This window comes from Pristis pectinata, chromosome 2, assembly GCF_009764475.1.
Source record: "Pristis pectinata isolate sPriPec2 chromosome 2, sPriPec2.1.pri, whole genome shotgun sequence".
NCBI lineage: Eukaryota > Metazoa > Chordata > Chondrichthyes > Rhinopristiformes > Pristidae > Pristis > Pristis pectinata.
In genome coordinates this window covers 34987191-35014212 of record NC_067406.1, presented here as the reverse complement: position 1 = coordinate 35014212, position 27022 = coordinate 34987191, and the positions used below count along the sequence as shown (strand labels likewise).

General features: G+C 41.6%; 1 protein-coding gene across 4 annotated transcripts in view; it reads right to left on the bottom strand.

The window, feature by feature from the left end:
• Positions 1-27022, bottom strand: part of LOC127567517 (AT-rich interactive domain-containing protein 3A-like) — a 382036-nt gene that overhangs the window by 122527 nt on the left and 232487 nt on the right. For all 4 annotated transcript variants that reach the window (XM_052010508.1, XM_052010510.1, XM_052010511.1 and 1 more), the window contains exon 3: positions 14838-14910. In XM_052010508.1, the coding sequence (XP_051866468.1) occupies positions 14838-14910 (73 nt within the window). The remainder of the gene's footprint in view (positions 1-14837; positions 14911-27022) is intronic.

Here is a 27022-nt window from a genome sequence, read left to right as displayed (position 1 = left end):
ATGTCATACAGCACAGAACAGGACCTCTGGCCCAACTCGTCCATGCCGGCAAAGGTGCCCACCTGAGCTAGTCCCATGTGCCTGCATTTGGCCCATATCCCTCGAAACCCTTCCTATCCCCACGTACCTGTCGAAATGTAATTGTACACGTCTCTACCACTTTCCTCACTCACAGTGTAGGTCCTGACCTGGTTTAACTTGCCAAAGTGCATCACCTTGCACCTGTCTGAGTTAAATGCCACCTGCCATTCCTTTGCACACTTTTCCAGTTTATCAAGATCCTGTTGTAACCTTACACAATGTTCTTCACTGTCCACTATACCAGCAATTTTGGTGTAATTCACAAACTTTCTAACTATGCCACCTACATTCTCATCCAAGTCATTAATATATATGACAAACAACAGTAGACCCGGCACCAATCCCTGCAACACATCACTGGTCACTGCAATATGAGAAACAACCTTATGCTATCACCCTCTGACTCCTTCCACCAAGCCAATTTTGTATCCAATTGGCTAGCACCCTGGACCCCATGTGATCTAACCTTCCAGACCAGCCAAACATGTCAAAGGCCTTGCTCAAGTCCATGTAGACAACGTCTACAGCCCTGCCCTTATCATTCTTCTTTGTCACCTCTTCAAAAACTCAATTAAATGCATGAGACACGATTCCCCACACACAAAGCCGTGCTGAATATCCCTAATCAGTCCTTGTCTTTCCAAATGGAGATAGATCCTATCACTCAAAATCCTCTCCAGTAACCTTCCAACCACTTGCCCTTGCTATACTTCTTAAATTAAGGCATAACATTAACCATCCTCCAGTCTTCCAGAACCTCACCTGTGACTAATGAAGATGGAAAAATCTCTGCCAGAGCCCCAGCAATTTCTTCCCTTGCTTCCCACAACATCCTAGGATACACTTTGTCAGGCCCTGGGGAATTTATTCATCTTTATGCACCTCAAGAATGCTAATACCTCCTCTTCTGTAATGACTATATGTTTCAGGACATCACTGCTCTCTTCCCTGACCTCGCTAGCTTCTATTACCTTCTCCATGGTGATAAGTATTCATTTAAGCACACATAGACGACCATACCGATCGTAAATTGGGCCTATTCTCTCCTTAGTTATCCTTCTGCTCTTAATATACATGGAATCTTTTACGAATCTCCTTTACCTTATCTGCCAAGTATATCTCATGTTCCTTTTTTGCCCTCCTGATCTCCCTCTTAAGTGTACTCCAACATCTTTTCTACTTAAGATTTTTGCTTGATCCCAGCTGCCTATACCTGACATATGCCTCCTTCTTTTTCCTAATCAGAGCCTCAATATCCCTTGCCAACTGGGTTTCACAAATCCTGCCGGCCTTGCCTTTCATTCTAAGAGAAGCATCTTGGCTCCAAACTTTTAAAAGCTTGCCAGATGTTCCCTTACCTACTAATGGTCACTCCTAATCAATTTCTGCATATTCCTGTCTAATGCCATCAACATTAGGACTTGTGGACCAGTGCTATCTTTTTCCACAACTATTTTAAAACTAATAGAATTATGGTCATTGGTCCCAAGGTGGTTCCTCACAGACCCACAGCCACTTGCCCAGCCTCATTTCCGAATGGGAGGTCAAGTGTTGCCCCCTCTTTACATATTGCCTGAGAAAATTTTCCTGGACACTCTTAACAAATTCTGCCCCATCTAGCACTAAGGCAATCCCAGTCAATATTAGAGAAGTTTCAATCACTCTTATTACAACACTATTATTCCTGCACCTATCTGTGATCTCCCTACATAATTACTCCTCTAATTCTCACTGAATCTTGGGGGCCCGATAGTACAATCACATCAAAGTGACCACCCCCTTTTCATTTTTTAAGTTCTACCCATACAGCTTCATTGGAGGTTCTCCGAGGAATATCCTCTCTAAGGATTGCCGTGATGTTCTCCCTAATCAATATCGCAACTTCCCCTCCTCGCTTACTTCCACCTCTATTTTGACTAAGAATGTAAAAAGGTCCAGTAGTGAATAGTCTTGGCAGAACTCACAGTGAGCATCAGTGATAACGCTACTCATTCAACTTCTTAGAATTATAGACAACACCTCCCATCAGTTTGCTAATGATTGACAGCTCCCATTTGTTATCTAATTATCTATCACCATTCTTAACTGAATCTGACAAGTTAAAAATTGTTCATTACTACAACAGTTATACCCACTAATACGTGAGAAAATTCTTCACTATTGCAGGAGTATTCAACTATTAAAAAACTCACACCACTACAGTAAGCTTTCATGACTGGCAGTACACATGCTACTACTCATTTACATTGGGTGAACCATCATTGTAAGTGAAGCAAAGTAAGGTTTGAAAAATTCTTGGAGAAACATTTAAAAGTCACCTTAAAATAATGCTGATTTTTTGGCTAACTGTGCTCTGGGAAATTTTAAACTTGAAATCAAAATACAGTTTGTCTAAGAGGAAATGAAACTGCTTTGCAATGAAACAAATTATAAGTACAACAAAATATACCTGTCCTACTATATAATAAATTGGATTTAGCTTAAGAATTCGTTATTAGGTACAAAGCCAATTCAAATGAAATGATATTTTTGTTTCATGTCAGGCATATTTTATTTCATGAAGCATTGAAAAAGAAGTCTGAATGAAAGTTTTGGATTAAAAACAATTAATGAAGACAGTCAGAATTTAATCAGTCACAAACCATGCTTAATAAAAGACCCTGAACAAGCAGTTTCCTTTAGAAAACTGGCATGGTGTTTTCAGCCTAACTTTTCCTACTTTTAACTGATCATAAATCAGCAGTGTGAAAGCACAAGCCTTGTAAGGACAAGCTTAGGATGACTGGTGATAAATATTACATCATTTGCATACCACATTCACTTTCTCAAAAGCCTCATTATTCCAACAAACATTCCGTTTGCTTTGTACATTTTTCTTTGGAATAATTGACCTGGAAATTGAGAACTCCTTTTTTGGCTCTGTTGTGGAGCATGGAATTAAGCCAGCCAGATCAAAAGCACACAGATTTGGTCCTTGATCTGTTGCAAATTAACTGATTTGGGATCACTCTTGCTCTGAATCCTTGGTGTGGGAAGTTAGTCATAAACTATGGTTATTACAGTTAAGATTTACCCAATAGGCCTGTTGGGAGTGCTTTTGTTGAACTTCGGAATTGGACCTTGTTCTGATGTTCCTGTTGCTGAATTTTGTGTTGGTGTCATTTTGGTTCACCAGTAAACAATGATCCAACAATGACAACCTCTTTCATTCATTTCAGCTTCTTTAATAAATCAAAAATGTTTGAAGATATTCTACAAGAGCACTGTCAAGCAAAACAAAAATAATATTGAACCTCTTGTGGAGCTATCCAATGGCTTGGTCGAAGAGTTAAGGAGTAAGTTCAAGGACTAAGGGAAGGGAGAAAAGTTTAGGAAGGGAAAATCACTTTGCTGTCTTTGGCAGCTAATAGTGAAGTGGTTAAACTTCAGGATCTCAGAAGTCAAGAAGAGAAGAAGATCATAGCACCAAAGGAAATTACAGAGGTAGGGAGGGGAAAGGCTAATAAGGGATTTAAAAAGAAGGAAGAGAGCTTTTAAAATCAAGTATATGTTTAAATGGGACCCAATATATGCTAGCAAACATGGATAAGAATGGAATTTCATGCAAGTTAGGATACAGGCACCAGAAATGTAAATGATCTCAAATTAAATGAAGTGGGAAGGCAATAAAACAATAATACTCAGGAGAAGGATGAAAATTTATTATATTTGTATAATGAATCCAGGTAAAAATGTCATGCTATCTGTGAAGGGTACAGATTAGGGAAGCATGCAGGAGGTTGTTTGGTTCACTGAGTCTGTGCAGGTTCTTTCAAAGACCAATCCAGTTAGTCGTGCCTTTTTACTCTTTTCAAACATCACTGCATTTGTTTTCTCCTTCAGCTATTTAGCCTTTTCCCTTTTGAAAGACAAATTGTTTTCTCCACGTTATGACAGATCATTGCGCTTGTTACAAAAACATATCCTTTCCCCCATGTCTTCTCCAGTTCTTTTGTGATCTTAGAGTCACAGAGGCATGCAGCACAGAAACAGGCTACTAGGTCCATCATGTCCATGCTGAGCATCATGTACCCATTCATACTAAGTTTATTTAACAGCATCTTGTCTGTAGCTTTCTATACCTTGGTGATTTAAGTGCTCATCCAGATATTTCCTAAATGGTGTGAGACCACTCGGGCAGTATGTTCCAGATTCCCAACCACCTTCTGGGTAAAAAATGCTTCCTCAGATTCCGTCTACACCTCTTACTCCTTACCTGAAAACTATGCCCTCTAGTTTTAGACATCTCTACTAAGGGGAAAAATTTCCTACTCTCTGCACTATCTATGACCCTCATAGTTTTGTGCACCTCTATCAGATTCCCCCCTCAGCCTCTTCCATTCCAAGAAAAACAAACCCAGCCTATTTAGTCTCTTCTCATAACAGAAATGCTGCATTTCAGCCAACATCCTGGTGAATCTCCTCTGCACCCTCTCCAGTGCAATCACATCCTTCCTTTGTCTTAAATTACACCCATTAATTATCAAACCTTAAGCTGTTGAAAACAGATTTTTTATTTACTCTTCCTTCAATGCCTTGTGATCGTACACCTTGTTCTTCTTGGTCTTCTTTGTACAAAGGAGATGATCTTGTTTTCTGCCTTGACATCAGTGGTCCCTGCCCAAACCACTTGCTTTCTAAGCTGACTCTTTCTTTTTAGTCACGTTTTCCCCATCAGTTCATAAAGGTCAGCAATGTAACTTACACAATGGTTGCCTACAAGGGAAAGTATGTGGCCAAAATAGTAAAATCTTAATCATAACTTTTTAATATAAACATAGTACTAATAATAACAGTGGGACTGTTAGAACTATTTCAGCCAGCCTTGAGCTTAAAGTGCAATAGTCAATAAGCCTCCCTTTCTGGAATTTGAACATGTCCATCCTGTTGACGCTGGTGTAATCAGTTTGACTCTGCTACCAGACGAAGACAGGAGACTGAAGAGCAACACAACATAACATGGCAAACAAAAGAGAAAATGAAAATAAATAAAACACAATGCTATAATTTAACAGGAAAGGCAATATTTCAATTGATTTTCAGTTTTAATATTCTGACAGCTTTGATTCATTATTCTGACTCTTTAGTAAACGTTGCAGCTTTCATTGAGATAAGTTTAAACATCCATTATGGTGTGAAGCAGTCAGATGTAACAGATGCTAACACTGTGGGAAAAGGAGAAAATCTGTCCATAGCACCATAAAACTGAAAATTAATTGCACCTTGCCAATGGAACATAATTCCAGGATGTCCCCTTCCTCTCTGCTCTGAGCCTGCCCTCCAGCACTATTGGAACAGAAAAGATTAGACAAACATGGAACAGAGCTTAAAAGGCAGGGTCTGGAGAGGTTTCACTATTAAAAACTTGCACAAAAAAGTAAAATTTAGAGTCAGGAAATGGAAAATGCAATCAAATTCACAGCTCTTTAATGACATTGCTTTAAGACACAATAGCCACCTCCATCATCAGTGTTATTTTTATTGCATGTCACAGATGAAGATTGTTTATTTACACATGCTCCTTGCTTCAGGTGGTTTTCAGCTCTGTGAAGTGATCCACATACATTATCCCACGCTGCTGATGTGTCCCTAATTCAAGTATCAAAAAGTTTCTTTATCACATAGTTGTCAGATATATTTAAACATGTATGATGCAATAAAAACCTTGTCTGATTTGCCTCTAATGCAATATGGGGGTGTGCAAGAACGGGATGTAGCTTAGCTGCAATATCCTCTGTAGTTGAATAGCCTGCTGAATATCCACCCGCCTGGACCTCACCATCCTGATTCACACGCAAAGGTGGCCATTCTTAAATAAGAAGTTGCTAATGCACATTGGTCCATGGCATGGATTTTACAACAGAAGAGGATTAACAGTGGGAGAGCTGAGGGAACAGGGTTGGTGGTTGGGTGTGAACTATGTCTCAGCAATAGGCACCAAATCAAATTCATAACCATGCTACATTGACCCAAATTAGATTAAAAAATGACTATTTGGAAGGCATAGAGGTATGTCAAGGGTTTTGATGAAAAGAAATTACAAATGAATTTCAATTTCCTAAGAGGATTTTAGATTACTTTGAGATCATAGGAAAAGAATTGAGCTCAGTAACACTGCCGCATATCGGTGTTGAAAATAAATTCCCTCCACAAGAATGATCTTCTTGCAAGTAACCGTTATTTGATTAGGAGTAAGATATACTCAGTTGAGATGGAAGACATTGTGGCAGTTTTACTTGAATATGTGTCCAGGCTGTGCAAGTCTGAAAGGAAAAGCACTAAAATCAGTTGAAATATTAATACCATGCTCTTAGTTAGTTCTTGCTTAGGGTTATGAGCACCTGAGGCATGCAGATCAGGGAGTTAAAAGGTCATTCCTAAGTCTCTGGTTGATCTCCAGCTTATGATCCAAGCTGCAAGAGGCCAACGGACTGTGAAAAGTTTGTGGAGTTCAGTCTTGAGACCAGTTGGAGAAGATCTTTTCTTTATATTAAAGGTACTCATGTAAAGTAGGTACATTGTCCACTGTTTCTTTCAGTGCCATGCATTTTAAACTAACCACTTTTCCAGAATCATAATTGTGACTTCTTCTGAGTTGAATATCACCACTCTGACTGGGCACTACTAGTCATGACTCACTCTGGCACTTCAGATGAGATTTCTGTAGGAGTTACCTATGGGATGATGCCATTTCCCATGCAACCCTCCTCTTGGTGAGCTGCTGGAAAAAGTAGACCAGGTTTTCCAAGCTTCGTTGGGTAAGTGGTTCTTCACAATGCTGTACTGGATTGGGAGCTCACTAAGGCAAGTCACATCCCACATTTGATTCCTACTGCCATCCCTGCCTTCAATACACTGCAACAACACCTCCCACAGCCCACAATCCCACGGATCTGGCAGTACAAAGGTACAACAGGTAGCACTACTGCCTCGCAAGTCTTGTGACCTAGATTCAGTCCTGGTATCTACTGCTGACTGTGTGTTGGTTGCACGTACTTTAGATAAGATAAGATCTTTATTAGTCACATGTACATCAAAACACACAGTGAAAAGCATCTTTTGCGTAGAGTGTTCTGGGGGCAGCCCGCAAGTGCTGCCATGCTTTCAGCACCAACATAGCATACCCATAACTTCCTAACCCGTACATCTTTGGAATGTGGGAGGAAACCAGAGCACCCGGAGGAAACCCATGCAGACACAGGGAGAATGTACAAACTCCTTACAGACAGCGGCCGGAATTGAACCCGGGTCGCTGGTGCTGTAATAGTGTTACGCTAACCGCTACACTACATGTGGGTTTCTTCCAGCTGCTTCAGTTTCCTCCTACATCTCAAAGTGATGCTGGTTGGTAGGATTATTAACGTCTCCGAATTGCACCTAGTGTAAGTGAGTGCTAGGAGAATTAGGGTGGAGACGACAGGTATGAGAGAGAGGAGATATCAGGGAAATGTGGGGGGATAAGATTGATAGGACTGCTCTGAAAACTGGCATAGACTCAATGGATCAAATCATCTCCTTCTATGATATAGGAACACAGAAACTAAAAACAGATGAGGCATGCTAATTTCCCTCCTGATCCAATCAACTACCTCTTCCACCTCGACCCACTGATCTCCACCCTGAGCAGCCAACCTCCTTTCTGACTCCTTCCAATCTCAGCCCTAATCCACTGATCTCATTGCTAAACACCCTGCATTATCTCATTCCTGAATTACCCACCTGACTGGCAAGGCCCACAAGCCTGCACATGCGTGCCAAGGATCATCACCTGTTCACCATCCCAAGCCCTCCATCTCAGTCATTCACCTGATCGCCATCCAACTCTTTCTCCTTGCCGACCAGACCTTATCTCCAACCTCAGATTTCCTGACAACCTCATCCTTTTCCCACCCCCGACCAGGTGCTTTGTTCATCAACCCTAACCCAGTCCCCAATCTTTAGTTGACCATCTCTCTTCACTGGCCAAATATCCTCTTCATCCCTATACACAAGGCACAGCAAGGGTCCACAAAGTCTCTTTCAAAGGTATGAAATGGCACTCAGAGCTCAGAGGAAGTCTTTAGATTGCCAACACTGCTCACTAATCACAGAAAAGGGAGAAAAATCTTTGGGGAGGAAGAACAGCCATAAATCATGATCCAGCTGGAGTCAATGACAAAAATAGAAGTATGTTTGATATTTTGCAGAGAGAGTTTAAGGAGCCTGGCACTAACAAGGCCTTCAGGATGATAATCGCCAGACTGCTTCCTGTGCCACACACTGGACTAATTAACTTCTCTTTACATATAATTTGGATCTGTTTGTAGGAGAATAATTTTAAAATCAGCTGGTAACACAAGCTGGTTTGGTAAACAATAAGGAGGAATGGAAGATACAGATAGGTTATCACAATGGGCAGACAAGTGGCAAATGTCACTTAATGTGGATACCCATGAGGGAATATATTTTGGTACCAAGTGCGAGGAATGGAAAAAGATCAAAGAGCATAAATTAACAGAAAAAACTGTGGGTTCAAATGCAGGATTCTCTGAAATTGAGTGTCAGATAAGGGGGTGGTAAAAAAAGTAGGTGGAGGAACTGGTTCCCACTATGTCTGTTTTGTTTAATCGAGAGTGTCTTCAGTATACTGGTGGGCAAGCACCCGATATGCCCACTACTTTGTGTAAAACCAAATGTAGTATCGAAAATGCCCATGAATACTCAGCTCAGTTTAATGATGGAAAGGTAAGTAAAAGCTTTTATCACTGAAGTGAACGTAGAGCTGGAGGGGTGGGGGTAGGGCAGGCATTCTCTGACTACTGCTGCAGACTTACTGTGAGTAGTTGCCAGTCTGAGGTCACCCGTCTTCCCATTCACTTCCCTGTGTCCCAGGACTAATCTGCAGATTGCTTCTCAGTTGGAGCCAAGTAAACTGAAGCAGGGAGTGTTTCATGGTGGAACTGGTTACATCCGATTGTTAATTTGAGCTATGTATCTCTCATTTTCTCTGGTGCTACACAGCTTGAGAAAATTGTAGGCAAGAAATCTACACAAAGTTCTGGAAGTGATTTGCATTGTATTGGGTAAAGCCAAGGAAGATGCATCCTTAAGCCAGGCCTGACTCAATCTGCATAGCAAACATAGCACGTAATGGCTGCTTCAGATCTGTGTTGCAACTTTGGACTGAGATAAACAGCACCATCATGCCTACCTTAGAAAAATCAAACCCAAGCATTACATAGATATAAAAATGGGAAATACTTCACTATTTTGTTCCCTGGTGCTGAGATTCCCTCTCTCTCGCTCCCCAGATACACCAGCTGCCAGACCCTTCATGAACCATCATTACTTCTTCCATCCCTGACACCAAGGCTGGAGCTTGATTCCAAAATATCTTCTATCTCTTTCAAACAATGACTTCCAAAGCTTTGAGTAACCTCCTCCTCCCATAGTTTCATCTTTAATATCCAAAACCAAAGCAGTGTAGATGCTAGAAATAAAACAGAAAATGCTGGAACTATTCAGCAAGCTAGGCAACACCTGTAGAGACAAAACTAGGATGAATCTTTCAGGTCAATGTCTCTTCACTAGAAAAGTGAACTCTGTTTCTCTCTCCAAAGATGCTGCCTGACCTGCTGAGTACTTTACATCTCTGTTTGGTTTTGTTCTATCTTTATCACGATGAGATCCAAAGCCCACTTACTCACCATTTATGCAAGAATAGGGACACACAATAGTCAGAGATATTCTTAGGACATATATCCCCTGGCATAGTTTAAGGAAAAGTTAGATAAACACAAGAAGCAGAAGGAAATGCAGGCAGCTGCAGGGAGTGGCAAATGGAATTAGTTTTAGTTTGCACTGGCAAACTCTGCCACAAGCGCATTGCACTGAATGTCTCCTGTCTGCTGTACATGTTTGTTGTTCTATTTTAGCTAAGGTAGCAATTGAGATGCAGCAATTGTCTCAATGCCCCAAGACAGATAATAGTAAAATCAACCACAGGATTTCAGCACTTGATTACTGCCTATCTCTGCAGCCTGACTGGCTAAGTGTTTTCTAGCTTCATGAATTTTTGTTCTATGATGATTCCCACGAGAAATTTAAAGATGAATGGCAGATAAAGACAGCATGAGCTCAATTACAAAGCCAAATAAGTTGCAAACATTTTAAAAGACAGTGAATGAAGCATGTAAGTGGACGACAAGCAGTGCCCTTAAAATATTACTCCAGCAAAGAGACTTCACTTTCAGAAGAGTAGGAAAATTTTTTTTACCAGAGAACCCAAAATCTATTTGCTGTAACTATCAATGTAAACCATGTTCAAAGATTTTCTTAGACCATGTCCACTTTATTACAAATGATTATTTCTACCAGTAAATCAACTTTTGCCATTCAATGTGACTTGTATTTTTTCACAGGTGTGTAAGATCATACACCCCCACAGCACAGTTCACTGAAACCTTTAGCAAGCACCTTATCTTCTGTTGATGATATTTGAACATTTAACACCTATTTGTTAAACAATTATATTAGAATGGTGCATAGAGTTCAATGATAATGACTGGGTTGTTATTTTTAATCAGTAAACAAGTAAAAATGTTGAAGAACAAAGTCATAGGTTAAGATTTACCTACTCCTGTTTCATTATTTTGGTATGCTAAAAAAAGGCATCCAGATGGGATTTAGATTTTAAAGAAGGGGCTCAGTGGTCCCAGTTTTGACCAATAAAACATAATTTTATGTAAGTATCCCCAATATTCTCCTCCTTATTGAAGCAGGCTTCCTGATTCTGTCATGAACCCCAACAAGTGCCTGCCTAAATTATTAAAATAATCCTCATCAGTCAGAAACAAGGGCACAGAAATACAGTGAATACAGTGTCTCTTCCTGGGGTTCTGAGGTGGAAAATTGGCTCCCACAGAAATCTGATACATAGAACATGAACAAAGAACATAACAGCACAGTACAGGCCCTTCAGCCCACGATGTTGTGCCAACATTTTATCCTGCTCTAAGATCTATTGAACCTTTCCCTCCTACATAGCCCACCATTTTTCGATCATTCATGTGCCTATCTAAGAGTGTCTTAAATATCCCTAATGTATCTGCCTCTATCACCTCTGCAGGCAGTGAGTTCCAAGCACCCACCACTCTCTGTATAAAAAACTTACCTCTGACATCCCCCTTATATCTTCCTCCAATCACCTTAATATTATGTCCCCTTTTGTTAGCCATTTTCGCCCTGGGAAAAAGTCTCTGACTGTCCACTCAATCTATGCCTCTTATCATCTTGTACACCTCTATCAAATTGCTTTCATTCTCATTTATTCCAAAGAGAAAAGCCCTAGCTCACTCAACCTATCCTCATAAGACATGTTCTCCAATCCAGGGTACATCCTGGCAAATCTCCTCTGCATCCTCTCTAAAGCTTCCACATCCTTCCTATAATGAAGCGACCAGAACTGAACACAATACTCCAAGTGTGGTCTAACCGGAGTTCTATAGAGCTGCAACATTACCTCATGGCCATTGAACTCAATACTCTGACTAATGAAGGACAACACGCCACACGCCTTCTTAACAACCCTATCAACCTGCGCGGCAACCTTGAAGGATCTATGGACGTGGATGCCAAGATCCGTCTGTTCTTCCACACTTCTAAAAGTCCTACCATTAACCTTGTATCCTGCCTTCAAATTAGATCTTCCAAAGTGTATCACTTCACACTTATCCGGGTTGAACTCCATCTGTCACTTCTCAGCCCAGTTCTGCATCATATCAAGGTCCTGTTGTAACCTACAGCAACCTTCTAAACTATCCACAACACCACCAACTTTTGTGTCATCAGCAAACTTACTAACCCACCCTTCCACATCCCCATCCAAGTCATTTATAAAAATTACAATGAGCAGGGGTCCCAGAACAGATCCCTGTGGAACACCACTGGTCACCATCCTCGAGGCAGAATACACTCCATCTGCAACCACCCTCTGCCTTCTATGGCAAGCCAATTCTGAATCCACACAGCCAAGTTTCCTTGGATCCTGTGCCTCCTGACTTTCTGAATGAGCCTTCCATGATGAATCTTATCAAACGCCTTACTAAAATCCATGTACACCACATCCACTGCTCTACTTTCATCAATGTGCTGTCACATCCTCAAAGAATTCAATCAGGCCCGTGAGGCATGATCTGCTCCTCAGAAAACCATGCTGACTGTCCTTAATCAGCATATGCTTCTCCAAATACCCATAAATCCTGTCTCTAAAAATCTTCCTCAGTAATTTCCCACCACTGAAGTAAGATTCACTGGTCTGTAATTCCAAGGGTTATCCTTACTTCCTTTCTTGAACAAAGGAACAACATTTGCCACCCTCCAATCATCTGGCACGACTCCTGTGGCCAGTGAGGATGCAAAGATTATCACCAAAGGTGCATCAATCTCTTTCCTCGTTTCCCTTAATAACCTCGGATATGTCCCGTCCGGCCCCGGTGACTTATCTATCCTAATGTTTTTCAAAAGTTCCAGCACATCCTCCTTCCTCACATCGACATGCCCTAATATATCAGCCTGTTGTACGCCATCCTCACAAACGTCAAGGTCTCTCTCACTGGCGAATACTGAAGGAAAGTATTCATTACGGATCTCCCCTACCTCTTCTGACTCCAGGCACATGTTTCCTCTTTTATCCCTGATCGATCCTATCTGCAATCTAGTCATCCTCCTATTCTTCAAATATGTTTAGAATGCCTTGGGGTTTTCCTTGATCCTACTCGCCAAGGCCTTCTCTTGCCCCTTTCTAGCTCTCCTAAGTCCATTCTTAATCTTCCCCCTGGCTACCTTGTACCTCTCCAGAGCACTGTCTGATCCATGCTTTCTACACGTTAGGCAAGCTTCTTTCTTCCTCTTGACAATTTATTCTACATCTCTTGTCAACCATGGTTCCTTCACTCTACCATCCTTACCCTGCCTCAATGTGACAAACCGATCCAGAGCCCCATGCAAGTACTCCCTAAACAACCTCCATATTTCCATTATGCACTTCCCCAAGAACATCTGTTTCCAGTTTATGCTCCCAAGTTCCTGCCTAACAGCATCATAAATCCCCCCTCCCAATTAAATACTTCCCCATATCGTCTGCTGCTATCCCTCTCCAAGGCTATGGTAAAGGTCAAGGAGTTATGGTCACTATCTCCAAAGTGTTCTCCCACCAAAAGATCTGAAACCTGATCAGGCTCATTGCCTAGTACCAGATTCAGTATGGCTTCTCCTCTAGTCGACAGGTCCACATACTGTGTCAGGAATCCATCCTGGACACACCTAACGAACTCTGCCCCATCTATTCCCTTTACACTAAGGAGGTCCCAGTGTTAGGGAAGTTGAAATCAGCCATGACAACAACCCTGTTATTTTTGCCCCTTCCCAAAATCTGCATCCCGATCTGCTCCTCGGTGTTTCTGCTGCTATTGAGGGGTCTGTAGAATATTCCCAATTGCTCCCTTCCTACTTCTGACTTCCACCCACACTAACTCAGTAGATGATCCTCCAGGACATCCTCCCTTTCTACAGCTGTGATACTGTCCCTGATTAGCAATGCCACTCCCCCACCTCTTTTACCTCAGTCCCTTTCCCTTTTGAAACATCTAAAGCCCAGAATATCCAGCAGTCATTCCTGCATTTGTGACAGACAAGTCTCTGTAATGGCCACAATGTCATAGTTCCAAGTACTTACCCATGCTCTAAGTTCATCGCCCTTGTTCCTGATACTTATTGCATTAAAGTAGACACTTCAGCCCATCCAACTGACTGCAATTTTGCCCTTTCAACTGCCTATCCTTCCTCACAGCCTTTTTACATGCTGTATCTACTTGTACACTAAATCTACCAACCTCTGACCTATCACTCTGGTTCCCATCCCCCTGCCAAACTAGTTTAAACCCTCCCCAAAAGCTCTGGCAAACCTACCCGCAAGAATATTGGTCCCCTTCCAGTTCAGGTGGAACCCATCCCTTTTAGGTGTACCTTCCCCAGAAGAGATCCCAATGATCAACAAATCTGAAACCCTGCCCCCTGCACCAACTCCTCAGCCACGCATTCATCTGCCAAATCATCCTATTCTTACCTTCACTGGCGCATGGCACAGGCAGCAATCCAGAGATTACTACCCTTAAGGTCCTGCTTTTCAGCTTCCTACCTAGCTCCCTATATTCCCTCTTCAGGATCTCATCTCTTTTCCTATCTATGTCATTGGTACCAATACGTACCACGGCTTCTGGCTGTTCTCCCTTCCCCTTCAGAATGCTATTAAAGGTAGTAATCCAGAGATTACTACCCTTAAGGTCCTGCTTTTCAGCTTCCTACCTAGCTCCCTATATTCCCTCTTCAGGATCTCATCTCTTTTCCTACCTATGTCAGTGGTACCAATATGTACCACGGCTTCTGGCTGTTTGCCCTCCCCCCTCAGAATGCTGTGGACCTGATCCGAGATGTCCCTGAGCCTGGCACCCGGGAGGCAACGTACCGTCCGGGAGTCTCTTTCACATCCACAGATAAAGAGACAGAGTGAGTGTGGTAGTGCAGTACAGCATTTTCACTCACCCCAGGAAATAGCTGCATTTTTATTAAGTAATTAGCTATATCTATAGAAGTAAGCACAGCTGTCACTCCATGTCATCACACCAGAATCACAGAATGAGATTAAAATACACCGTCACAGCTTTCTCACAGCTACTCACCCCTTTTTTGCATGAAACTGAATAGGTCATCCAGAAATTCCTTCCTCTTCGGATCATCATCCAGCTCATATAGCTGAAAGGCAAACAGGAATGAAATAATGTTAAATGGACATCAGATGAAATGGGATAGATCCAATGAACCTATACTTGATACCGATAGGGTTTACCTTCTCAACAGGTAGACCTATAACCTATGAAAGAATGCTGAATTAGAGTGAGGAGGACATTTCCAAGAACACGATTATTTTGATCCTGTGTATTCAAAGTCATTCAGTGTGTTTTTTAGCTGGATGGTTAAGGAGGCACCAAGCAGAAGTTTGGAGACTTGTCAATGACCATGAGAGTTGTGAATGCTACAAGGACTGCTCTGTAGTCTCCAGGAATTAGAGACTGAGATCCAGAGAAAATAAAAATAGGATGGACAATATAAAGTCACATTTATTTTAAATAAAACTTTCAAGTTGTGCATCTATTCACCTTAAAATTACTGTGCACAGGAAAAGTGGTGGTTTACTCTGATTAAGAACCAACCAATCAACTGAACAAGTATATTGGTCTCCAATTAGCATGGGAAAGCAGTAAACCATTATGGGGGGGGGGGGGGGGAATATATTAGCTTACTAAAAGCTGCAGTCTGGAAGCAGTTGGAGATAATGTGATATGGAAGTAGACAGCCCATCAGAGCAGGTATTGTATAGCGTAGCGGTTAGCATAAAGCTATTACAGCGTCAGCAACCCGGGTTCAATTCTGGCCACCGTCTATGAGGAGTTTGTATGTTCTCCCCGTGTCTGCGTGGGTTCCCTCTGGGTGCTCCAGTTTCCTCCCACATTCCAAAGACATATGGGTTAGGAAGTCGTGGGCGTGCTATGTCGGTGCCGGAAGTGTGGTGACACTTGTGGGCTGCCCCCAGAATGCTCTAAGCAAAAGATGCATTTCACTGTGTGTTTTGATGTGTTTCTAATAAAGATATCTTATCTTATCATTCTTCAATCAATAAGGCATGATAGTATAAATAATTCTGTAGTGTGTGATACAAGGCAAGTTTGGAACCAATGATGTTTTAAATTTTTTTCAGTGAAAATAGAATGGCTCAATTGCTCTCATTCCTTCAGAATTTAGGTGGTACAGCTAGTAGAGCTGCTGCCACAGAGGGTCAGGGACACAGATTTCATTCTGAGCTTGGGTGGTGTGTGTGTGTGGAGTTTGCACCTTTCTCCTGCAACTGCAGTGTTTTTTTTTGAGTGCTCTGGTTTTCTCCCACCTCCCAAAAGTGTGCAAGTTGGTAGGTTAATTGGCCACTGTAAATTGCCCCTAGTGTGTAGTGAGTGGTAGAATCTGGGGGTAGTTGATGAAAATATTGGGAGAATTGAAATAAAATGAAAAGAACGTAGATGGGTGACTAATGGTTGACATGGACTCAGTGGGCGAAAGGTACTGTTTCTGTGCTGTATCTGTTTATAATTTCATAAGGTGGCAATGTAGGCCTAAACCAGGCACTGTATCAGGTCAAGACCTAATGTGTACACATTAGATGCTTAAGGAACTCAAAAGGTGGCTAATGCACTCTGTACTAACTCAATGTAACTGCACTGTGTAATGAATTGACCTGTACGAGTGGTATGCAAGACAAGTATCTTGTACCTTGGTTTGTGGAGCGTGAGACCACTGACCACTGATTTTCTGTACCCACAAAGTCATACAAATTAAGAGCATGTCTAGGCCACGTAGGCTCTTGAGGTTGCTCTGTCATTTAATAAGATCATGGCTGATCTGATATCGGCCTCATCTCTGCATTCCCATCCCCAGTCTATCTCAGAACAACTGAGGTAACTTGTGGCACTCCAGGTGAGATTTCACCCTCTGCCAACAACCCAGCTCCAAGGAAGCAAATGACTACAGCAAACAGAGACTCTGAGGCACTGAACACTGACACTGAGCAACAAATAGACCCACTAGAGACAACCTGCCCCAGGAACATGGCCACAGACATGCCACAACAGACAGTCCATCGTGGACATGCTGATAATAACAGCCAGCTGCAGACACCCCAACAAAACAACCTATTATAGACACCCACCTTCTGACACCCTGCTGTGGACACCCACATAGACTCCCAGACACTGGCATACCACCTCACACAGGCACCCAAATACATCCTCCCAATGACATCTTCAGCCACAGATACCCCTCCCAGATAGTCCACAACAGACTCCCTGCTTCAATCTCCCCCATCACAATCATTCTTGCCACAACTTCCTGACCCTCCACTTTAAGTGCATGTTATGTCTGCCTAATTTGCTTTTTCAAGGAACTGAGTGTCAGTAAGGGTAGTTCAATTGATATCATGTACATGGACTTCAGTAAAGCCTTTGATATGGTCCCAAATGGGAGACTGATCCAATAGGTAAGAGCTCATGGGATCAAGGGCAATTTGGCAAACTGGATCTGAAATTGGCTCGGTGATTGGCAGAGGATGATGGTCAACAGTTATGTTTAGCTGTGACTGGAGGTGTACTGCAGGGATTGAGGCTGGGAGCCCTTTCATCTTGTTATATATATTAATGATCTGTATGTGGATGTAGGAGGTATGATTAGTAAGTTTGCAGTTAACATGAAAATTGTTGAAGCTGCTGATGGTGTGGGCCTTGGCTTCAGGACAATATTGCTGAGCTGGTAAGATGGGCAGATGGAACTTAATGATGTCAGATGATGTGTTTTGGGAGGACTAATAAGGCCGGGGTATACATAACGAATGATAGGACCTTGAAGTAGTAAGCACTGATGTATATGTTCAAGGAGTGCTGCAGGCAGCAGCATAGTTAGATAAGATGGTTCTGAAGGTATATGGGATACTTGCCTTCATTAGCTGGGGCATCGAATATGAAGGGAGCAAGCTCTGGTGCTACTATGTAAAGTATTGGTTAGGCCACAGCTGCGGAACTGTGTGCCACACCTATTGGAAGGATGTACTAACATTGGAGAGGGTGCAGAGGAGATTCACCAGGACAGTGCCTGGGATGATGCTTTTCATAGAACATAGAACAGTACAGCATAGTATGGGCCCTTTGGCCCACAATGTTGTGCCAAGCTATATAAACCATGATCAATCTAATCCTTCCCTCCTACACAGCCCATAATCCTCCACTTTTCTTACATCCATGTGCCTATCCAGGAGTCTTTTAAATGTCCCTATTGTATCAGCTTCTACCACCACCCCTGGCAGTGCGTTCCAGGCACCCACCACTCTGTGCCTTTAAAATTTATTTTTTGGGAAAACCCTACCTCTGACATCTCTCCTAAACTTTCCTCCACCCACCTTAAACTGATGTCCTCTGGTATTGGCCATTGCTGCCCTTTGAAAAAGGTGCTGGCTGTCCACTCCTCCTATGTCTCTCATAATCTTATACACTTCTATCAAGTCACCTCTCACCCTGCTTCCCTCCAAAGAGAAAAGCCCTAGCTCGCTCAACCTTTCCTCATAGAACATGTTCTCTAAACAAGGCGGCATCCTGGCAAATCTCTGCACCCTCTCTAAAGCTTCCACATCCTTCCTATAATGAGGCGACCAGAGATGAACACAGTATCTGAGTGTGGTCTAACCAGATTTTATAGAGCTGCAACATTACCTCGTGGCTCTTGAATTCATTCCCCTGACTAATGAAGGCCAGCACACCATATGCCTTCTTAACCACCTATCCACTTGGGTGGAAACTTTGAGGGATCTATGGACTTGGACCCCAAGATCTCTCTATTCCTGCACACTGCTCAGAATCCTGTCATTAACCTTGTACTCCACCTTCAAGTTCATTCTTCCAATGTGTATCACTTCACACCTTTCCAGATTGAACTCCATCTGCCACTTCTCCAACCAACTCTGCATCCTGTCTATATCCTGTTGTAATGTACGACAACCTTCCAAACTATCCACTACACCTCCAACCTTTGTGTCCTCAGCAAACTTACTACCCCACCCTTCCACATCCTCACAAGTCATTTATAAAAAATCACAAAGAGCAGGGGTCCCAGAACAGATCCCTGTGGAACACGACTGGTCACTGACCTCTAGGCAGAATACTCTCCATCTACTATGACCCTCTGCCTTCTGTGAGCAAGTCAATTCAGAATCCACACAGCCAAGTCCCCATGGATCCCATACCTCATGACTTTATGGATGAGCCTACCATGGGGAACCTTGTCAAATGCCTTACTAAAATCCATGTACCTTCATCAATTTGTTTTGTCACCTCCTTGGAAAACTCAATTAGGCTTGTGAGGCACAACCTGCCCCTCACAAAGCCATGTTGACTTTCCCTAATAAGACTATGCTTCTCCAAATGCTCAGAAATCCTGTTCCTAAGAATCCTCTCTGATAGTTTACCCATGACTGACGTAAGACTCACTGGTCTATAATTCCCAGGATTATCCCTATTACCTTTCTTGAACAACGGAACAACATTTGCCATCCTCTAGTCCTCTGGTACCACTCCTGTGGCCAGGGTGGATGCAAAGATCATCATCAACACCCCAGCAATCTCTTTCCTCGCTTCCTGTAGTAACCTGGGGTATATCCCATCCGGCCCCAGGGACTTACCTATCCTAATGTTTTTCAGAAGCTGCAACACTACCTCTTTCTTAACCTCAATGTGCTCCAGCACATTACCCTGTTCTACACTGACCTCACATTCATCCAAGTCCCTCTCTGTAATGAACACTGAAGCAAAGTATTCATTAAGGACATCCCCTACCTCCTCTGCCTCCAGGTATATGTTTCCCCCTTTATCCCTGATCAGTCCTTCCCTCGCTGTAGTCATCCTCCTGTTCTTCACAAGTGTATAACACCTTGGGGTTTTCCTTAATCCTGCTCACCAAGGTGATGTCATGTTGCCTTCCAAGTCCTTATGTAAGCTCCTTCCTGGCTACCTTAATTCTCAAGAGCCATGTCTGATTTTTGTTTCTTCCTTCTTGACTAAATGTTCCACCTCTCTTGTCAACCATGGTTCCTTCATCCTACCATTCCTTCCCTGTCTCAGTGGGACAAACATATCCAGAACCCCATGCAAGTGGTCCCTAAACAACATCCACATTTCTGCTGTGCATTTCCCTGAGAACATTTGTTCCCAATTTATGCTCCTAAGTTCCTGCCTAATATCATTGTAATTAGCTCTTCTCCCAATTAAATACTTTCCCATATTGTCTGCTCCTATCCTTGTCCATGATTATGCTAAAGGTCAGGGAGCTGTGGTCACTATCTCCGAAATGGTCACCCACTGAGAGGTCTGTCATCTGACCAGGTTCATTGCCTAGTACCAGATCCAATATGGCCTCTTCTCTAGTCACCTTCAGTTATGAAAAGAGACTGGATAGGCTGGGTTTGTCACCTTTGGAGTGGGGAAAGCTGAGAGGGAATCTGACAGGGGTATACAAAAATTATGAGGGCATAGATAGGGAGAATTTCCCCCTAAGCAGAGAGGTCTTTAATCAGAGGTTTAAACTAAAGGGTAGGAGATTCAGAGGGGATTTGAGAAGAACTTATTCACCCAGAAGATGTTTGAAATCTGGAACACGGTGTCAGGGGCTGGTGGAGATAGATACTCTCAGAAAACTACATAAACATATCTGGGCAAGTTCTTGAACAACCAAGGCATGGAAGGCTCATGGGCCAAGTGTTGGAAAATAGGAACTAATATAGATAACTACATAATGGCTGGCATAGGGACGTGGTGGGACAAAGGGCCTGTTTCTCTGCTGTTAGACTCCAAGTATGACCCTCAATTTATGCAATGATATAAAATTTGGTGCCATTATAGGCTCTGCTCGATGTCCTCTCCACTGACTTTGGGAAAATTGGTTATGATGCTGAAAGGTGTGGCTGATTTGACGGTGAACCTTTACATATTGGCCTCAGTTAAAATGATTGTGGGAACAGTTATCCATAACAAACACCACCAGAAGATGCTGATTTCTCCATCACTCGCTGATTTATCCACAGTCACAAAACCTGTCTCTGTTTTCAATTCATTTCCTGAATGTGCAGCGCAATCAAATTCTTCAATAACTTGATATACAATTGAGCATGTATTTGAACAGAGAGAAACACACAAAGTGCTGGAGGAACTCAGCAGGTAAGGCAGCATCTATGGAGGGAAATGGATGGTCAACATTTCTGATGACATAAAGACATGGTGGGACAAAGTTTGTGCTGTTAAGACAACTAAGTATGACCCTCAATTTTATGCAATGATATAAAATTTGATGCCAATGTAGGTATTTGGATGTATTTGAACAGAATGATCTGCAGGGTTATCAAGGAATTGCTGGAGCACAAGGGGCTGATTGGCCTTCCCTAATGTAATTTATCAGGTCCTTGCTATGTACGTATTTGCCGCTGCACTTCTCTACATAACAGCGACCACATTACTGAAAAATCTAATTATTGACTGCAAAGCCATTGGCATTTGCTGTGATATTTTCGAGCACCATCTGTATCGAGGAAGGAGGAAGTGCTAGAAATATTGGAGCACATTTGGGTGGATAATCCCCAGGGCCTTTACAGGATCTATCCTAGGATGCTAAGGGAAGCAAAAGAGGAGATTGCTGGGGCTCTGATGGAGATTCTAGATCTTTGTTAGCTACAGAGGTGAGGTACGCAGAAGACTGAAGGATAGCTAATGTTATTCCATTGTTTCAAAAAAGGCAGTAGGGATAAACCTAGAAACTACAGTCCAATGAGCCTTGCGTCACTTAGTAGGGAAGTTGTTGGAGAAGATTCTAAGGGGGACACAGTTTATGTTCACTTGGATAGATGGGGACTGGTTAGGAGGAGTCAGTATGGTTTTGTGCAGGGGAGATCATGTCTCTCAAATCTGAATGAGTTTATTTTTCCAGAGCAGGAGTGTCCAGAACTAGAGGGCATAGATTTTAGGTGAGAGCAGAGAAATTTAAGAGATCTAAGGGTTAAGTTTTTCACACAGAGGGTGATGAATATCTGGACTGAGCTGCCGGAGGAGGTGGTGGAGGCAGATACAATTACCACATTCAAAAGGCATTTGGAAAGGTACTTGGATAGGAAAGGCAGAGAGGGATACAGGCCTAATCTGGCCAAACAGTCCACTTCTGTGATGATTATTTCTGGGTCTATGATTCCATGAATGTAATTGGCACAATATAGGTATTTTCTTTCACAAGAAGCTATAGAAATGGAGAGGAAATAATGTATTTGTGATGATTTTTTTGAATCCAAGCAATCCAGAGGACATCTGAGATATGTAGACAGACAGTTAAATAGGCAAGGCCTAGAAGGATACAGACCTAACATGGGGAAATGAAATTAGTGTTGATGAGACAAAAGGTCAGCAAGGATGTGGTGGGCCAAAGGGCCAGTTTTTGCACTATGACTCTATAATGGCTGTATACTTGGAGCTATCCTTTCACTGATGAATACTGCTATGGTTCATAAATTCTTTAATGGGTGCTTGTACACCCACCAACTTTGTTAACAGAGAGGTTGTTAAGCAAACATGTGGTCTTGTCTTACATCAAGACAGATATTGTTACTGAAAACTGATACATCCAATCTTGCCAAACTTTTCACCACATGCATTGTTAAGCAGAAGCAATAGGAACAGCTTTACATCCAACTTCAAATATTCCTTTATCATTCAAGGTATTTCTAATTAGTATTCCTCTTGAATTATTTAATCCTTGGGACCTGACGGGTCCTCAATGGGTTCCTGATGTTGTGTGTACTTAAAAACTGTCAGAACTCCCACTGTTAATAATTTTAAAAATTGGAACAGAGAAAACATTAAAAGGAGGATGTGGAGCAGGAGTGTAATCAAACCCAGTGTCAGAAGGTCATGTTGTTTATAATTAAATGTTAGAATGAATCAAGATAAGTTTCTTTTTCATATGAAAGTGCATTTCCTAATTTGAAAGGAGGCATTTATAACCTATTTTCAACCAGTTGAATATATTCTGTCTCTTTTATTAAGTGCTGAAAAGCTGCCAATACCCAAACAGCTGTGTAAGGCTGTAGCATTCTCTGCTAGTGTAAATATGACAGGTTATGGGCAGTACCCCAAAACATTTGTTTCTATTTGTTAGATATGCACAAGTGCATTTGTGTATGTGTGTGGGCATGGTTTCAACTTTCCACATGGCACTAATACATGCTTGTACCCTGGGGACAGCTGGTCTTCAACTCTGCCTCTCCAGCAGTTCACTTTTCTTTCCTACCACTTTGTTTAATTAATACACATATAACTTCATTTTGCACTATCTACACACTGTCATTAACTTGTTGATTTAAAATCCATTGATGAATTTGTTCAACTAAAGCACAAAAGAACTGTACACAAAATCCGTACCAAAGGAAATTAAACCCTCTTGCATGGAAACTCTTAATACTTTCCATTGTTCACTGATTTAAACAAAACTCTGTATGGTTTATAATAAGAGGTTATAAGCAGATATTATGAATGTGACGTCCAATCATGAGTAATTTTTCAATGTGATGATAGCATAAAATAGGTGACAGTAAATCTGGAGCCCATTTATAAATCACCTAAATTTTATTTTCATTGTAGTTTACAAAGTGGCAATTTGGTTCAACATTCTTTTTCTCTTTTTAATGTATTGCTTAGATAATGTGCATGTCGTGGCTCTGAATAATCCAGTCTTTCAGTCTCATCTTTAGCAGTTTCAACACTGTTTATAAAATATGTCATCAATTTCTTCTATAATTTACTGCCTAGTTACTTATGTATTAAATTTCATTTACCATTCCTCTTCATATTATTGTAGATCTTTGACTATTCCGTCCAATTTAATCTCCCTGCTAGATTGGTATCTTCCATGAAAGTCACTATTCTGCAGTTTCAGAGTCCACATTGCAAAACAAAAATACTAAATGATCCCACCTAATATCCGAATATCATGCTGCAGTCATACTTTACTGTTTTCTCTTATCAAGCTATCTTATTAATTTTCAGGTTTTACTTTGCATTTTGACTAGTTACAACATTCTTATGGAAAACTGTCAAAGGATTTGAGTGCCTAGATTTTCTGATTAGCACTTTGATACCATCCTGAACACCATTATCGTAAATAATTTGCTGATTTTAAATAATGCTGATGATGAAACTTGGGTTACCATATCTTATGTGGACCACAATCCGTGACATGTTATCAGCACAAGAAAATATAAGTTATTTCAGCAAAAATTATTTCTGTTAACAATGACTTACTAAAATATTTCTTACATTTATTCCAAATCATTCCACACTTTTATCAGTTTTTGAATTAAAACTCTCAATGTTCCTTCAAGTTATTTTTGAATGAGTGTATTAATTTCATACCAATATGGATAAGTGATTATAATAAGACTATGTGTAAAGCTACCGATAGTTCGTGGGGGCTAAATGATGAACCACAAAAGTGGCTGAAGGTATTGCCATGCCCCCAGCTACTCAGTGTAATACAGGCACAGACAATACCTCAATATAATGCTGCCTTCTAATTATAATAATTGTAACAACCAGCCATATGATGCTCCACTGTTAATTGGCTGGATGCATCAGCAGGTGGCCAATTGTGAGAGGCAGGCACCAGTTAAAGCTACTGAGTACAAGTGGTGATAAAATCTTATCACACTGTGAATTCAACCATAGTGGAGCATCATCTGGTCAAAGTTGCTTCTATTGCTGCAGTGCAGCAGCCAATCAACCTCTGAGCCCTGCAGTGGCAGCTTGGACAACTGCCTTCATGGCTGCGTTCCAATAAGAGCAATGTGTTACAGAGACTGCAGACGCCATGCCAAAACCGGTCTTCTGGCTCCTTGGAGCAAAAAAACTTAGGAAATGCACAAGAGTAGTTAGTTGACATTTGAATGTAAAAGCCACATAATGAAGGTGTCATGATAGCAGCAAGTACACCTGCATGATTCACTGCCTGTGGTCACAAAACAGCTTTTGTATAAGGCCTAGTTGATATGCAATGACTGCAAACCAATACGTGTGCAACCCACAATTCCATACACCATGGGAAAGTCTGTTGTACTTGCAAAGGCCTATGGCTGTCTCTGCCAATGGGGGTCTCTGGTAAGAGAATGAAATGTTCTTGGATCCCTTTCAGTAACAATCGACAATGGCCTCCCTTACACACAAGTGGATTGCAAACTGGGATGTTGCAAATATCACTAGCTCCATCCTAGAAGGAGCCAATTTATGTAAAGTTCAATGTCATGATCAGTTTGAGAGCCTCAGGTGATTTGGTCACTAGCTTGCTCTGGGATTGCAATTGTGGCTGCATCAGGTTTTAGTTTTTAGTGAGCACGTCCTTATGGGATTGCAGATGCCTCACACATTGTTCCCACTGACACTCAGATGGGAAGTATGCTCCATGAACATCCATTGCAAAGATGGCCTCCAATGAGAGATCTTCTCTCCCAACCTCATTATGGTAGTTTTTCCAAGAAAATGAGAAACAGGACTATGATTGGGCTGTATGCCCCCTCAAACCTTATTCACCATTCAGTAAGATCATAATGAATGCGCTCTCCCTCATGGCTACCAACCTGCTTAATTCCTGTATTCCTTGATTCCATCGGGCAATAAAAATACATAATATTGCCAATAGCTGGGCAATGAGTCCTAAATAATAACTCATGGGCAAAGAAATATCTCCTCACCTGACTCCAGATGGGTAACTCCTTTTCCTGAGACAATGTTCCCCTAGTTCTAGATTCTACATCCAGACAAAACAGCTGCCTGATATCTACCCTCTCCATTCCTCTGAGTGAAAGGAGGCCACCTCTTACTCTTCTAAAATCCAGTGTGTGAAGTCCAATATAATACAACCCCTCCATCCTGTGCTGCATGCCCTCTGCTCATTCTCCCAGCCTTGTTATTTGCCTGAGAACAGCAGGTTTGTGCAGAAACCTTGAAGTCAGGACAAAGTCTTTCAGCACCTTCCATGTCACTCCCTCGAGAGTTTCGTAGCATGAAGCAACTCTATAAAGCACCAACCAATTGTAGAATCGCAGCAACAGCAAGAACAAATCAGCTAGCAAATAACCAACAATTAATGATCCATTTAAATAGACCTGGTGGGGTGCTTTTCAACTGGTTGACATATTCAGTATTGTGTGTGTGTGTAAAACATGTAAACACAAGTATTAATAGGAGTGTGAAATTCCAAAATGGCAACACAGGTGTCAAATCAGCACAGCCCTCACCAACCTGGTATCCAATGTGACTCGTCATGTATTCAGGTTCTGTGGACTCAATTTCGGATCAATAAAAGTCTCGTAGGACACAAAAAAGCTCCTCCAGGGTTTAACTTTCCAGTTTAAGAAAATTGTTAAAGTTACATGAGGCTGTTTACTCATTCCTGTCTTGTTAAATCCACAAATGCCTACTAGCTAACAGTAAAACGGTCAAGGAGTCACTTTACGCAGTTGTACAGTCAAGCAGCAATTTATATGTCACAGTTTATTTTACTGCATGCCTTGACCTATGACCCTCCCTCCTGACAACATTGGGCACCTTGCCAAATCCTCTCAGTTAAAGCTGCTGGATAATTCACAGGGAAAAGCAGTGATAAAACTACCAGAGATTAACAGTTGCATTTACACTGCAGCTTACAACTGTCTAAATTGCATGAATTAGAAGAAAGAGCATATACTTATACAGCAACTTTCTAGATGTCCCAAAACATTTCACAGCTAGTGGAGTACTTTTCAAAGTGTGGTCACTGTGGAATAGGGAAAATGCCAACTATTTTACACAATGGGATATATAAAAAGACAAACTGTAACTGATGTCAGTATAATTATAAAATTGGCCAGGACAACAACAGAACTAATTTCTTTTATTGCAAATGCTGCTAACGGATTTCTAACACATCAATCCAAGCGAACTCAATTTAACGTATCATTAGGGAAAAAAAAACTTCTGACAGTGCAGCACTCTCTCAGCATCATACTAAGGTGTTGGCCTAGAATACGTGATCATATCTCTAAAACAAGCTTTGAATGCATGTTAAGGCTCACCATTGCGTAACTGAAATTAAACAATTATCTTATTTCAATTCCTACTATTTTATATTAATACCTTTTTATTAACTTCAGTAGGTAAAAGAAAATCAAATGCTTTGAAAGCTATTTAATTTGAAACGATTACATGAT